We start from the raw sequence: 15,948 nt of genomic DNA, 5'->3' as shown, positions 1-15,948 counted from the left end.
TCATGAATGTCTGAATATAAAAGTTTTGTTTTTTTTATTGCATTTTTATTGCAAGTTGAGAGTGAATATTGTTTTTACATCCATGCTTTCAATATCATTGTTGTCCAGCTCCTTTTTAGTGACGGTCTTTGTCTTGCATATGTGGGCAAAATAAATAAATACAGTATGTCCCACAGTCTCCTTCAGATGTCAGCCATCACAGTCCCCAGGATGCTTTCTAATGAGGTGCAAATTTAATTTAGTCTTATATGTCCTATTCTCACCCTCTGGTTCAGTCCATTCTTCCTCTTAACACGTCCCTAAAATCCTCTCTCCTCCCATCCATTTTAAAATTTTATATGTCTTCTTTCAACTTGCCGTGACAATATCCCTGCCGTACAATCAAATTCTGTTTTTAACATTTCATTTCTAATCACCTGCCTATTGGATATGCAATATGCAACAGCCCTGTTTTACACTGTAATCTATAAATAACGACATAAACCCCCCAAAAAAGAAAAGAGATGTGGCGGTAAGTAGAATATGGTAAGTACAAGTGTATGTCTGTCTGTCTATATGTCCTACTGGTTGTCTCTTTTGTTGTGGCAGGAAGTGACATATTTAGCAGCCAACAATGCACATTATTTATTTTCACCCAGAGGGGCAATTTCTCCCTTTCTGTCAGATTTTGGAATTCGGGGCAATTTTTTTAAATTTTGGAAAGAATTCTTTCCTAATATTTCTGTAGTTTTGTGTAATTCTGTCTCTACTGCTCCCTCATCACAATGACAGCACAGCCTGTCCTCTCTGGGCAGCCAGGTCTGCCTGCGTCTGCGCTTCTCTATTGCCAGACTCTGAGTCTGTACATTGTCAGTGTCAGTTACTGTTGTTAGGTAGTCTGTTACAATTTACTGTTTGTTTAGGACAGTAAACTGGAACAGATAGTTCGTGTTTCTCGTTTCTAGTTTGTGTTGTGAGCGTGTAATATCATTCCAATGTGATGAAATTGTCTTTTTCTTTAGACACACAAAGAGATGCACAAGAGTTGGACTGATGATTCAAATTTTCTCTGATGTTTTTGTCAGTTTTCATGCCATACACTGAATATTTTCTAAACGTACGGCCCCACGACTCAAAGACACCTCTCCCTCCTTTGGACTCCAAGATCACAGCTTTAATATTATATTATTGAAATCTGCTTAATTTGGGGATTAATAAGAAGGACAGAACAATGTCAACAACAGTGTCAAAAACACTGAAAGAACTAAGGTCTATTCAGCTTCATACTGTGTTTGCAAAAAGCAAAAGAATGTCACAAACAAGTACAAACATTTGCAGAACAACAAGGTGTATTATAATCTGTGAAATAGTTTGACAGCTTTCCATTGACAACCGTGTATGCAATAGTTTATATATTAAAATAAATATATCAGAAAATGTAGTCTGCAAATGCCTAACCTGTTGTATAGGAAACCCTTGGTCTTTTTGGTCTGTAATTTGTTGTGGTGCTCTTTGACAAATGATTTGGACTTTTTTTTCTTGACAATAATAATAATTCAATAATCATAAAATGTTGATGTAGTTTCAGAGACAGGGAAAAATAAACACCCCAACTGCATCCTATGGGGCAGTGTGGACAAACAATATGACACAACACACACACATTCATGCTATTAACTTATGACTTAATTGAAGGCTGCAATTAAATCTAGAACCACAATAGGGCACTATGACTATACGCATAAACTAACTGTACCATGAGGCCAACATTACTATGTGCCATGTAATGCCTGCACTCATGAGGCCAACATTACTATGTGCCATGTAATGCCTGCCTTCTCTGACTGAGTGCTGCAGAGAGAGAAAGAGAGACACAGAGCACTATTATATTTTTGTTCTGAAACAACAATAGTTTCCCTTATCCACAGTGTTTGAGGCCTCCCAGCACCATCCTCCCTTCAAACGCTCCCTGGCAAGCTCAGCTTCAAGGTACAGCTTTGACAATGTTTTTGATGTAATTGGGATTTTCTGTAATTCTGCATTTGGGATATTTCATGTCAAGTCTTGGTAGGTTTTTACTTGTATTATTGCCATATGAAAAGTGGACGTATTTTGTGTAATTCATGTATAATATATCACAGATGCATCCTTTGAAGTAGCATACTGTTAAGTTACACATTTAAATGCTTCAAATACTTTTGTACACCTTTGAATTCTATTATCCAACCTGCTTCAAAAGATGGATTTTTTTTCCATTATATTTTATCTAACTGTTTTTTCCCCACCAGACATCACCCTGAATTAAGAAGAATGAGCCGTGGAAAGGGTCTCAGGGCCAACTTATCTCAGTTCACTCTGGAGGGAGAGCCCTTCCGCATCCTGGGAGGCTCCATCCATTACTTCCGTGTCCCCAGAGCCTACTGGGAAGACCGGCTGCTGAAGATGAAGGCCTGTGGCCTCAATACGCTCACAACGTAAGCTCCCACTGCAACTTGCCTCACATCGCAGGACTTTCAATGTTCGTTTTCTAAAAGAGGTCAAACACAGATCAGATTAAATCAAATTTGTTTGTGAAACAGTCCACCTTAAAATGAAATCAAAGCAAATCAAACACCAGGGTTTTGCTAGTCACTGGACTACGCTATTGCTCATAAGCTACAAGCAATTGTTTTCTTGCTTTTTCAGATATGTGCCATGGAATCTGCATGAGCCTGAAAGAGGAACTTTCAACTTTCAGGATCAGCTAGACCTCAAGTAAAGCTTCCATATTATTTTTCTTCCTCTTAGTAGATTGGTAAATAATTCAAAAAAACGTGCAGAATGGTTATTGTTTTAAATGAAACAGAAGGTGTCTCTGCCTTTCTCAGGGCCTATGTCAGTTTAGCAGCCGAGATGGGTCTGTGGGTGATCCTGCGTCCTGGACCTTACATCTGCGCTGAATGGGACTTGGGCGGGTTGCCAAGGTAACACCACCTGCCCATTGCTTTAAAATATTGCCATATATTAGCAATATGCCACCAAAGTTGCTGTTGTGTTTCTTTCAGCTGGTTGTTACAAGATAAAGGCATGCAGTTGAGGACAACTTATCCTGGATTTGTAGATGCTGTCAACCTCTACTTTGACAAGCTTGTCTCAGTTGTCAAACCTCTGATGGTAAGTAAAACTCATAGTTTTGTTATAATATTTGACATCATCAACATTTTCTGAAAGAAAAATTGGTAATGACAGTGAGACAAACATTTATTTCTCCTTTTTTGTTTTTTTCAGTTTGAAGAGGGAGGCCCAATCATTGCAGTTCAAGTTGAGAATGAGTACGGATCATATGCCAAAGATGAGAAATACATGCCTTTCATAAAGAATGTGAGTTTGTTAATGTCTTGCAATGTTTCCTTTTCACTGAATTTCTTACAATACACTGTAAAGTGGCTAATTCTGCATATCATACAAAAATATTGTTCTTTTCCTGCAGTGTCTCCAGTCCAGAGGGGTCAAGGAGCTCCTGCTGACTTCAGACAACTGGGAGGGCTTGAGATATGGAGGGATGGAGGAAGGTAATGAAGATAATTAACTGCCTAAAACATTTTTTTTGTGATTTTTAATTTACCTCTTAAAGTGCCTTATTTTTTAGGATATCCTTTATCAAAAAAATACAGAGTGATATAGATCGAAAACACATTATGAATCAAATTCATTTTACCTTACGTTATCTATCAACTGCATTTACTGTTCACAATGTACTTTTTCATTGTTTGACTTTGTTTGATCTAAATCTTGACTATTTCAGTTCTAAAAACAATAAACCTTCAGAGACTGTCGTTCGGAGCTATCCAGCACTTAGCTGACATGCAGGTAGGTGATCATTATCAGTGGCTCACTAGTCTTATTATGTATTTATGCTTTTGCACATATTATTATTATGAACCCAAAAGGGACATGTCAGATTTGGTTTGTCATTAAAGCCTTGCTATGGCTCTTAAACGACAGTATACAGTAAGATATGTACAGTTTGTAATGCAGGCATGTGTTCTGTTTTGTGTAGCCCCAAAAACCTCTAATGGTGATGGAGTATTGGTCTGGCTGGTTTGATGTCTGGGGAGAGCATCACCACGTGTTCCATGCTGAGGGTACCGAGAGCATTAACTGCCTTACTTAACGGCTCATTCACTGCTGCATATTGCTCTTTGGATCACTTTGTATATTATGTCATCATTTATTATCATGTGGTTTACAGACATGCTAGCTGTTGTGTCAGAGATCCTGGAGAGAGGTGTCTCCATTAATCTGTACATGTTCCACGGAGGAACAAGCTTTGGCTTCATGAATGGAGCGATGGACTTTGGCACCTACAAACCTCAGGTCACCAGTTATGGTTGGTAGGAATTACCTCAGAGCTCAGAGACCAAAGAACAGAGGATGTTTCAGATCTTTGAGGAGTATGATGCCCTTAACAAATGCATTCTCGTCATTTTTGTAAACATTTTTGTTGCAGATTACGACGCTCCTCTATCTGAAGCTGGAGATTGCACCCCAAAATATCAACTCTTGAGGAATTTATTCAGCCAGTACCACTGTAATGTCTTTTTAAGCATCTACATTCATTACAAATTTCATGAGAAACTATGAGCACCTAGCAATTAATATGATGAACGTATTACCCAGAGTAATTGAGTCTGCCATAATTAGCAATAATCAAATGTTTTTGCTGTTGCAGCTGTGCCTCTTCCTGAAGTGCCCTCTCCTCAGGAGAGGAGAGCATACCACCCTGTTGCCATCCAGCGGCACCTGTCACTGTGGGACAGCCTGCACTTCACCGACAAGGTGAGCTACAGCACCTGGCTGGTGTGACAGTTGATAATATAATCTGCAGAATGGAAAATCCAGCCGGGATGACAGCAAAATGTAAGGTGTGGTGAGCTTCAGACAGACAGAACATCTCTGTTATCAGCCTGTGTATCTGTCAACATATCAGACATATCTGTCATATGCTGTTTGGTGGACTCTTTTTTTAAGTGTGTTGCGGTGCCATGCATGCATACACATCTTGCATGATTTCATTCAGCAAGAATGGAACTTCCTAACCCCAGCAGTGACAATATCTCACCCAGCCTGTAAAACTACACAGATACAGATTTCATTTCATTGTCTTCAGAGGTCTGGTATTTACTGCCAGATTCTTGTATCTAATATGTTAGGTTGTTTGACTATTCATCCAGCCATACAGATCAGAGAGGCCGGTGAACATGGAGAATCTCCCTGTCAACAATAACAATGGTCAGTCATATGGTTACACACTGTATGAAACCACCATCACCAGTGGAGGAACCCTCAACTCCAGGAACAACATCAGAGATAGAGCGCTGGTGAGGACAGAGAGCATAATATAGTTTCAAAATGTTTTTTTCTGAAGTTATACAACATGGTTATACATAATCCTGTCATTGTGACTTTTAATGTTCTCTAGGTTTTTGTGGACAGACAATGTGTTGGTAGTTTGGACTGCAAGACTCATGAGCTGGCACTCCCTGATGGGAAGGTACTAACCCTTTTTGTGTCTGTTCTTAGCTGTACACGCCATCCTGTCTGTAGCTCCTGAAACACATATATTTTTAAAGGAGTTAGGATATACAGTATATGTTTGGATCTATGACTGAATTTAGTATTTATTGTTTTTTTTTATTGTTGTTATTGTGCTTCTATTTGTATGATTTGCATTCGTGTCTACCTGCCCAGGGAGTGCAGATGGTAATTAGCTAGTGCGCGTTTCTTTCCGCTAAGGAGAGCAGGGTGGTACAATATCCACTTCATGCAACATTACTGCCAGATTTCTTATTCATAATTGAAAAACTATGTCTCTTAAAAAAATCTGCAGGATTATGATTAATTTAGCAAAACATGCAGCAGTTGGCAGTCATTATTGTGAGGTATTGCCCAAATGTTGTAAACAATAGCTGAAGCCAGTATAACTACACTGATTTACATATATGTATATAGAGAGAGAGGGGTTCTGAGTTATCCAGGTGATTCGAATTTTGGAGAGAGGATTTAGAGGAATTTCCAAAACAAATGGGATTCTGAGAAGCTGTGTTTCTGTTATTCATTCTGTTATTCATTATTTTCATTCGGCATATTCAAATGATCTCATTGTGATCACTTCTCTTCACTGACTAACTTTCCAAATGACAAACTGACAAACTGACCAATGCTTTTTGCATCGAAGGGAGAGATGATGTTGAGCATACTTGTGGAGAACTGTGGAAGAGTGAATTATGGGAAAGCTCTGGATGAACAGCGCAAAGGTATTCTACCTTCATATTATTATTTCAGATGTCCAGATCTGAGTCAAACCATTCTTACCATGCATTTGAACATTGTTCAAGCCAAAGCAAGCATCAGAACAGTTCAGATAACGTTGCTTGGACAGTGAAAAATCTATCTATCGCTGCAACTTTCTGACTTTTTATGTATTTTGTGGCCCCCCACATCCATGCAATACCTGAAAGCATGTGTCTATGTACTGTGTTTGGTCTGCTGGCATGTCTGAATTGCTTATTTTTGCCTCATATTGTATTACAGGCATTGTGGGAGACATTCTGTTGAATCACATCCCTCTGAGAGGATTTACCATCTTCTGTTTAGAGATGAAGCCAGGCTTTATGAAAAGGTTGGTTTACTGAATTTAATTTTTCATTCTGTGAAAATGGCCAGACTACTAGACCTCGTCATGGACCCCAATAGACATTTGCTGCTTGTGAATTAAAGGTCAGATTCACCCTAAAATACTTAATAATCTTCTGATAAATAATCCTTCATACTCTGCTTATGAGCAGTTTTTTATACCCACTCGTGCACTATTGGTTCATATGTAATCCAATAGTTCATGTGCTTACTCTGGTGTAGGTTGGTCCAGGTTGATTTTAGTTCCACGTGATTACTGTGAGTGTTTCAAATGAATGTTTGGTCTTGTTTCAGATTAATGAGTTCAGGTCAGTGGAAGTCTGACTTCAAGTCGCCCTCCATTCCAGGATTTTTCCAGGCCAGGCTGTATGTGGATGGTCCTCCTAGAGACACCTTCATCAGACTCCCTGTGAGTAGGACAGCCAGTCTTCTTTTATGGTAATCTGCATCTCTTAGAACTAGGAAATGTTCTAATACTGATCTACTATTTTTGATATTTATAACGCATCTTTGTTTTCTATACAGTACTTTGCATGCACGTCTGAAATAAGTATATACAGTATTATGCAGCATCATAGTATTTGTGTTGCATCTTCATGTATGCTCTAATTGAGAGGAAACAAAAAAAAAACATTTTGAAGCATTATGAATATGTCTGACACATTCTGGTGCCTTAGATTTTACTGCTCTACATCAGTGTTTTACTGTAGTTAATCCACAGGGTTGGGGTAAAGGAGCCGTGTTTGTCAATGGGCAGAACCTTGGACGTCATTGGTTCATCGGTCCCCAACATTTCCTTTATCTCCCAGGAGTTTGGCTCAGAAGTGGAGAGAATCAGGTACACCTATAGATAGAATTGGATGAAACACAATGTTTATGTTTGACTTTAGTTGAGGTGAAGGTTGCCTCTGTTGTCTGTTTTATTTCGGGTAATTTGTGGCAGATTGTGTGTGTACAACATGTTATGTATTTTTTATATTCTCTTTCAGATTATTGTTTTCGAGGAACAAAAGGCGGATGACAAAATACTGTTTGCTGAAAATCCTGATCATGGAAGGACAATTGATGTTTACAAACTCCCCTTTTGCACACTGCTGTGAAAATAATGTACAACAACAGCACACGCACATATGCGGGCAGTTTACTGATACTGGCAGTTAATGTCAATGATTTAAATCTTTTAATTTACTAACCACAATATTTCCATTTGCTATTGTACAGCAGTATGGTTACATTTTTTCTCAAAGGTTTAGTTAAATTATACATCTTGCCATTGATTCTGCTGCCTTAAATTCAACAATGTAACATCGTTTGTCTTTTTTCTCTCATTTCAGTATGAATTTAGCTCTGATTACAAATATCGCTGAGTTTGAACCTTTGACAGCGTGACACACCCTCTCAAGCTTCTCATTGGACCAAATGCTTGTCCTTTACATGAGCGACTTATTCTCAAAACACACCTCACCACGCACAGCCATATCAGCCAGAAACAAAGACTAGTAACCGGAACAGAAATCATCTTTTCCTTCACAATAAAAGGGAAACAATTGTTAGACTGGCCAGCACAGAAAAATGTAACGTATTGTTTCATCACCTATATGTATATATGAAAATGGGCATGCATGTGATTGTGAATATATACAGTGAAAGCTCAATTTAAACCACGCATTCATCCTGTAATATGTGCACTTTTTTTCCTATAGGTTTATTTTGAAAATAATAGCCGGAAGTTCCACATGTACTTCTTGCTAGCTTGATTTGTAAATATATATCCCCTGATGTTTCTGTGTCGGCGCAGCAATTGCGGAAAGAGCACTCGGTCACTTCAACTTGGAGAAGAGTCCACTGCATGCCCTTCACAGTATTTCGTCAGTAACTTTATATTAGCTAAATTCACAGTGAAGGCACTGGTGAAATTACGACTTTTGAAATGGGAGTATAGCGGTAGTAGGAGCAGCTCCGCAGTACCTTAGCCTAGCCGAGCTGAGCTGAGCTGCTGAACTGGACCAGTTAAGAGTAGGTTTGAATATTAACTTTAGCAAAGTTGAGTTTTTATAAATAAAGGTCTGCTTCCACGTCCTAACATGGAGTCATTTGGAGCCATTGGCGCCGTTCTCGGATGCTCTGCGGGCATTGCGGTGGGTGGGCTTGTGTTTGCAGCCTACAAACTTGGCTTACTCTACCAGTTGTTTCACAAGGTAGGTTGTCACAACTCACCACGGTAATTATGACCTCCATGCCTTCCTATTGCTTTCTCCACATGCATTTTATTGTCAAACAGCTTTGCACAGATCAGTCTTAGCATATAGCCCTGCGTTATCTGTGCTCACCTTGAGGGAATCACCTGTATCCTGTAGGCTGTCACAGGTGAAAGGTAAGCTGGACTCCATTCACTTAAACTTTGACCAGCTTTGTGGTTTTCTAGCACAAAGGCTATCACAACACCCAGGCTGTGGGATTGCACAAAGCCCTGAGGCACATCACCACTGCAAGCCAGAACAATATGTGGTTATTGTGAAATATGAACGGCCGGCTGAGTGAAGAGATAGTGTCAGGTGACCTTTAGAGGGGCCATCAACTCACACTAGCAGTTGTTTATCTATGGCAGAGCTTGTTTTCTAGTTTACACAATTGTAGAGCTACAGCAATTTGTCAATTGAAAGAAAATTGATTTCCAACTATTTTCAAACAAAGAATTGTTTCAAGCAAAAATGCCATACATTTTCTTAAATGTAAGGATTTGATGCTTTTTTATGTCATTTATGATGGTAAATGAAGAGTCTTTGGGTTTTGAACTGTTGGTTGGACAAAAGAAGCAATTTGAAGACGCCACTTTGGGCTCTGGGATAATGAGATGAGCCTTTCTCACAATTTTTTGACATTATATTGACTAAGCGATTAATCGGCAGATTTGTCGATAATGAATATAATCGTTAGTTGCAGCCGTATAAAATTGCAGTAATCAGTAACAGGAATTATCTGAATATTCTCCTCTTTGTCCCCTGACTCGCTTCAGACTGAGACGAAGAGCCCACGGCATGGTGGCGAGAGCGTGGCAGAGGTGCTCCGCGCCCACGGGGTCAAGTACGTTTTCACCCTTGTCGGTGGACACATTTCACCTATCCTGGTGGCATGCGAGAAGATGGGCATCCGCATAGTGGACACCAGACACGAGGCCACTGCTGTCTTCGCTGCTGATGCTGTGGCAAGACTCTCAGGTGCAGATTTATGTTACAAGAATATACCAGTCAAACTGTATGACCCTCCGAGATCGTATCATGTTAACGGAAGTTATGGAGAGTAAAGGAATTGGGTGTGCTGTTTCCTAACAGCATTAATAGTGGTTGGATTACATTTAGATGTGCCAGTGTTTTGGCCCTGGTATTGCTACCAGTCAAGTATAGTAATTAGTTTAGATAACTAATTAGTGTGTCTTTTGGGGCTGGTTGATCGCTGTCTTGATTGTCTCCCCACCAGGCACTGTCGGTGTAGCAGCAGTGACTGCCGGCCCAGGCCTCACTAACACGGTGACAGCAGTGAAGAATGCTCAGATGGCTGAATCTCCGTTGCTGCTTATGGGAGGAGCTGCTGGTACACTACTTCAGGTGGAGTCGATTTAAATACTGGTGCAAACACGATGTGAATGTGCAGGTGGAATAAAATAACAAAACGAAATAGTCTAACAGAGCAGTGCGTTCTGCTGCGGTGCGACGCAGCGTATAATAGCCCGTGTTATACTTCATCTTAACTTTTCTCCCCTTCAGTGTCTAACCTCTCCATCACCTTTGTTTGTGGTAAAGGGCAGAGGAGCGCTGCAAGACATCGACCAGATGTCTCTCTTCAAGCCGCTGTGTAAGTTCTGTGCCTCCATCAGGACTATCAGGGAGATCGTGCCTACTGTCAGGAAAGCCCTGGCCATCGCCCAGTCGGGAACTCCTGGTCCAGTTTTCATAGAGTTCCCCATCGACACGCTCTATCCCTACCACGTTGTTTCCAAAGAGTTTGGAGTCAAGAACCCCCCTAAAGGCCTGATGGGAACAATTGTCTCATGGTATGTTATCAGCATGTCTTGTATACACTGCACATTACTATTTAATGTTTGCAAAATACAACAAATAAGTCATTCTGTGTGAGAATACAAGACTGGAACACATACCTTGTCAACTTTCCATCTTTGGTTTAAGTCTGACCTGGATCTTTTTACAACCTGGAAGTTTTGCACTTTTCTCTCTTCTCTCTCGTGTCACTGTCAACTGTCAAATAAAGGAAAACACACAATAATGTGATGGTCTGATTTCTTGTAAGGTACCTCAATAACCACCTCATGAACTTATTTGCTGGAGCCTGGGAGACCAGAGATGTGTCTCCGCTTCCTGTTGATATCCCACAAGCCACGGACGATCAGGTAAGATTGCTCTCACTTATTAAAGGTTTGATGTAACTTATACGTTATTGCTGATGTAACCTTTTCTCGTCAAATACATTACAACCACTCCCTCTCATTGTCTACAGTATTATGAATAAACCAGAGTTTTAAATGTTTCACTGTGGGGGTTTTTTCCAATACAAATCAGGTACAAAAGTGCATAGAGCTGGTGAGTCGAGCCAAGAAACCTGTTATTCTGCTGGGTAGCCAAGCAACACTACCCCCAACACCAGTTGATGACATCAGGTAAAGGACAGTGTTTTATGCCCCCCCTCTTCTCTATTTTCCTATTTTGTGTCTTACTGTGTTTTTCTGTTTCCGGTTGCTCACGGTTGATACTAGAAATGTTTGTGCTTAAAAATGTGCTAAAATACTCAAATTCTTTCATTATTTTTCCGGTCAGCATTCAAATAGCATTCCTGTGTTGTTTTGTAATTTTACTTAGCGATGTTTATCTGTTCAAAAATGCTTTACAGGAAGGCATTGGAGGACCTGGGCATCCCCTGCTTCCTTGGGGGCATGTCCCGTGGTATGCTGGGTAAAGACAGTCCCATTCACATCAGACAGAACAGACGAGATGCTCTGAAGGAGGCCGACTTGGTGCTCTTAGCAGGTCAGGCATACAGTCTTACAGTTGTAATCCTATATATTAACATAGTTTATGATAGTGGATTATTTAATAGTCGAACTTAAAATAAAATAGCAGAAGATCACTAGTTAACATAATTGTAATTAGAATAATTGATTAACACAGTTATATAGCCTAGTGGATAAGTGCTATTGATTGAATATTTAATAATTGATTCTTCATTTAATAATTTCGTAATTATTTGAATACTTTAGCTAACATTTCATAGAATGACAGCTGTTTAAAGCTAGAAGGAACTTAAAACAATTCTGCAAGTTGTTTCATGTCTGTTGAAATACAGTTAAAGGTTGAACTGTATTTTCAAGGCTATCCAGAATTCCTAGAGAAATGTCGTGTGTTATGTTTGCAGGCACTGTGTGTGACTTCCGGCTGAGCTACGGCAGAGTTCTTAACAGACGCAGTAAGATCATCGCTGTCAACAGAGATAAGACGCAGCTGCTGAAAAACTCTGATATGTTCTGGAAACCAACTAAAGCAATTCAGGGTATGTTCACAAGCTGCCATGATGACGCATGAATATAGTTAAAGTATAGTTTTAGATCCCTGGTTATAAATGAAGAATATGCTATATTTATAAAAATGTACTTTTTTCTACTCTAGGGTTTGGCCATAGGACAAATACACCAGTTAAACAGTCTAAAATGTAAATCTTGGTCTATTTTAGGTGACGCTGGTTCATTCTTAGTGCGGCTTTCCAAAGGCCTGAAGGGCCATCGCTGTCCAGAGGAATGGCCTCAGAGCCTTAAAGCAGGAGATATGACCAAAGAAAATGCAAATAGGTAAGCAGAGGTGATGATCCCTGGTCCCTGTTCTACGTGTGTGCCAGCATGTATTGTAAAAGTGACACCCAGACAAATTTCCTCTTAGCGTAGTGAAAAAAAGGTCCAGATTAGTTAAATCTTTAATAAGGAGAAAGCAAACACAATTTCATCAATGAATGTAACAGTAATGCAAATGCAACTACAACTCTATAACTACAAAATCATCTCTCCATCTCATAAACTAGAGTATTTTTAATTCCAGGGCTAAAGCTGATGAGAAGACGGAGCACCACTTGAATCCCTTGAAAGTCCTCCACCATGTGGACGAGCTGATGGCAGAGGACAGCATCATTGTTGCCGATGGGGGTGATTTTGTAGGAAGTGCTGCTTACATAATGAGACCAAGAGGACCTATGCGTTGGCTGGATCCAGGTTAGAGCTCATAGACCGACAACTATTTGTTTATGAAGAACTGTTCTGATTTAAACAATGGATGTTTGGTTATTTAAATGTGAGAGGAGTGGGATAATTTGAGCAATATGAAAATTAAATAATTAATAATGTTGATTTGTCACTTTTTTGTCAGAACATAGAGAGGTTAAAGGAGTACACAGAACACTATGCTGTTGTAGTCAAGCCAAGTGAAGTTAATTTATGTATATCACAAGTTTGTAGTATAGCAGTGTATTCTGAGGTTAATCATGCTTTGTTTGCAGTCATAGTGACATATCTTAACCGTTCCTTGTCCCTACAGGAGCCTTTGGGACCCTGGGAGTTGGAGGAGGATTCGCTCTGGGGGCAAAACTGTGCCGGCCTGAATCTGAGGTGTAGTATTTGTTCAGGCATTTCTGAAAGTGCTTTGTCTGATTGTCTATTGATCGGTGTTGTCCCTTCATGAATGAAATGCTACCATGTGTGCTTTTCAGGTGTGGATAGTGTATGGTGACGGCTCCTTAGGATACAGTGTTGCAGAGTTTGACACATTCACTAGACACAAGGTAAAATCACTCATCACAATATGTATATATGTATATGAGCCACTCTGTTATCCATAATAAATGTGCAATGCTAGGATAAATATTGTAAATATGAAGGACAGTCTCAGTATCAACATACTAATAAGAATAATACTGATGTAAGTTGTCCCCGCTTAACGGGTGCAACAGGAGAGCGAGGAAGGTGTCAATCATGTTCAGTTGGCACACGCCCACGGTCCTGAGAAGAGGTCTAATCAGCCAAAATATGTGAAAACGTGTGTGGGTGTACCATGGAGGTGTAGGGTCAGTCAGTGTTCTACTTCCTATGTAGTGGAAAGGTGGCACTGCTGTATACCTGATTATATATATTGTATCTTATGTATTGTGTAATTGATTACTACCACAGATGTTGTCTATAGGAAACACTACATTATTTTAATTAGTCTTCACAGAAGTATGCAAGTATGCAATGATTGAATCCCTGTAATAGACTTTTGCAATTCATTAAAAGCATTCTCTTTGTTTTCTTCTGATATTCCACATTTTTACTCTTCTTTTTGTCCATAGACCCCAGTCATAGCTGTGGTGGGAAATGATGCATGTTGGAGTCAGATATCCAGAGAGCAGGTTCCCATACTCGGCAGCAACGTGGCGTGTGGCCTTGCATTTACAGGTACTTTTTCTGCATAGGATGCTGTGCGGCTGCTGGGATAGCTGTTATAATAATATGTACAGGTTACATCCCACAATGTGAACAAAATAAATGTATATTTATGAATGATGACTGGGTAGTTACTAACTGGCAAACTCTATTTTCCTTCTCCTTTTTGCAGATTATCATATAGTGGCAGATGGTTACGGTGGTAAGGGCTACCTTGTAGGCCGTGAGGACGAGGACAGGCTAAGCGACATCATCAGACAGGTTCAGAGGGAGACCCAGGAGGGCAAGGCTACACTTCTCAATGTTATGATAGGGAAGACCAACTTTAGAGAGGGCTCTATCTCTGTGTAGAGCAGCTGTGATGTCTCGTAACAGTCTTTTTCCTTTACCTTTGGCTCTTCATGGACTTAACTCTCAGGTTCTATGAAGGGTTTCAGAGAATAGGAAGACACTGTCGGATACTGAGTAGAGCCCTGCCCAGACCAGACCTATGCTAATCCTTTGTGCCCTTAAAGCCATATTTCACTTTGGTGAGAGGATATGACTTTACAGTATGCTGATCTCCTATAAGAGTTAATGAATCGTCAGTTGCGATATCACTTATTTCCCTCATCAGATGAGTCAAAAATCATACTGGTGACACATCTGCAAACACCAGTCATGACTCTGATATTTCAATATGAAAGGGTGACAGTTCATAAACTTTTACTTTTATTATTATTATTGTTAGTATTATAATACGGATTATTCATAGCCACTTAATTTATGACCATATATTTATTTTAGTTATTTGCTGTTAAGTTCTACTTAAATAATAGACCACAGCTCCAGATCTGCCAGCCTAGAAACTAAAGCTTTTGTTGTGCGTCATGCTACTTTCAGGTTCATGTTGTGCTATTTAAGATAATTGCTGCATTTTAAGAAGGGAAAGAGTGAAAAGTAAGAAAATCTTGCTTTGTTTATGGATTTTTACCTCTTCAGGAGCTTGGGGTTAGATTTTTGACCTTCAAACAGCCTATTCTAACTTTAGACGTTTCTTGCAAATAAACCAGTGACTGAAAATCGTTCGTGAGAGAGAGCATTGGTTTAAGTTATCAAATGCGACCAGTATGCCTTTTTCTCCTGTTATGAAATGAGCATGGAGCCTTTTCATGAGGATAAATGAAATCTTACAGCTGTAATATTCTTTATCGGTTGATGATTTAGGATCAAAATGTATTAAATGGAAAATATTTTTTTGAATGTTGAAGATTGACAAATGGTATGCCTTTAAATGTTTGATTGTATCTTTGAATACATTGATATGTGCTGATTGAAAACGTGTCTGCTGATTCAGTTATGTATTTAAATGATGATTTGAACTTGTATGCATTGATGTGGGCTATCATTTAAAATATGCCTCTACACAATATGTATTGCACTATAATTATAACTTATTTACTCACCAGGTGAACACGTGTGGATCATCTCTCTCCAATATATATTGATGTTTTATTTGGTACTTTGAGGGAAGTGAAAGTGATCATGAAACCTTAATTTGAATAAATTCTCAAATAAATTGAAAAAAGAATGTGAGAAACGAGTGGGCCTTTGAATGATCTAAGCATAAACTATAGACTGATTATCATCTAGTTATTTTTATTTATATTTTTTCTAACAACTCAATGCTTTCTACCATACAATCTAACCATAACCTTAATTACTTTCTATATTCCTGGTTCTACAGTTACAGTATTTATAGTTCAGTGTTTACGAGATTTTGTTACCACGTCATCTACCCAAACTTTTAAACTTCGAAAAATGCTGGGATTTGATTGTCA

General features: G+C 39.3%; 2 protein-coding genes across 3 annotated transcripts; both read left to right on the top strand.

The window, feature by feature from the left end:
* The first annotated feature begins 429 nt into the window (after positions 1 to 429).
* On the top strand, positions 430 to 15,653 carry ilvbl (ilvB (bacterial acetolactate synthase)-like). 2 transcript variants are annotated; one of them, XM_070906108.1, is made up of 15 exons: positions 430 to 466; positions 8,788 to 8,852; positions 9,671 to 9,872; positions 10,132 to 10,259; positions 10,455 to 10,705; positions 10,960 to 11,059; positions 11,229 to 11,326; positions 11,557 to 11,693; positions 12,079 to 12,213; positions 12,394 to 12,508; positions 12,753 to 12,922; positions 13,245 to 13,315; positions 13,417 to 13,488; positions 14,035 to 14,140; positions 14,301 to 15,653. In XM_070906108.1, exons 1-15 carry the CDS (start codon positions 430 to 432, stop codon positions 14,477 to 14,479), a joined length of 1,866 nt encoding a protein of 621 aa, XP_070762209.1. In that variant the 3' UTR covers positions 14,480 to 15,653. The 2 variants fall into 2 exon arrangements, with proteins under 2 accessions (XP_070762209.1, XP_070762208.1); XM_070906107.1 differs by lacking the exon at positions 430 to 466 and having other exon boundaries at positions 8,739 to 8,852.
* Positions 2,269 to 7,754, top strand: glb1l2 (galactosidase beta 1 like 2). The gene is made up of 18 exons (XM_070905830.1): positions 2,269 to 2,453; positions 2,665 to 2,733; positions 2,847 to 2,942; positions 3,024 to 3,132; positions 3,247 to 3,339; positions 3,449 to 3,530; positions 3,764 to 3,828; positions 4,019 to 4,103; positions 4,211 to 4,348; positions 4,469 to 4,549; positions 4,691 to 4,797; positions 5,193 to 5,339; positions 5,441 to 5,512; positions 6,197 to 6,275; positions 6,553 to 6,640; positions 6,949 to 7,063; positions 7,376 to 7,492; positions 7,644 to 7,754. Exons 1-18 carry the CDS (start codon positions 2,290 to 2,292, stop codon positions 7,752 to 7,754), a joined length of 1,818 nt encoding a protein of 605 aa, XP_070761931.1. The 5' UTR covers positions 2,269 to 2,289.
* Positions 15,654 to 15,948: the final 295 nt, after the last annotated feature.

The sequence above is a fragment of the Enoplosus armatus genome, chromosome 5 (assembly GCF_043641665.1).
Source record: "Enoplosus armatus isolate fEnoArm2 chromosome 5, fEnoArm2.hap1, whole genome shotgun sequence".
In the NCBI taxonomy this organism is placed as follows: domain Eukaryota; kingdom Metazoa; phylum Chordata; class Actinopteri; order Centrarchiformes; family Enoplosidae; genus Enoplosus; species Enoplosus armatus.
This window is presented reverse-complemented; position numbering and strand designations above follow the sequence as displayed.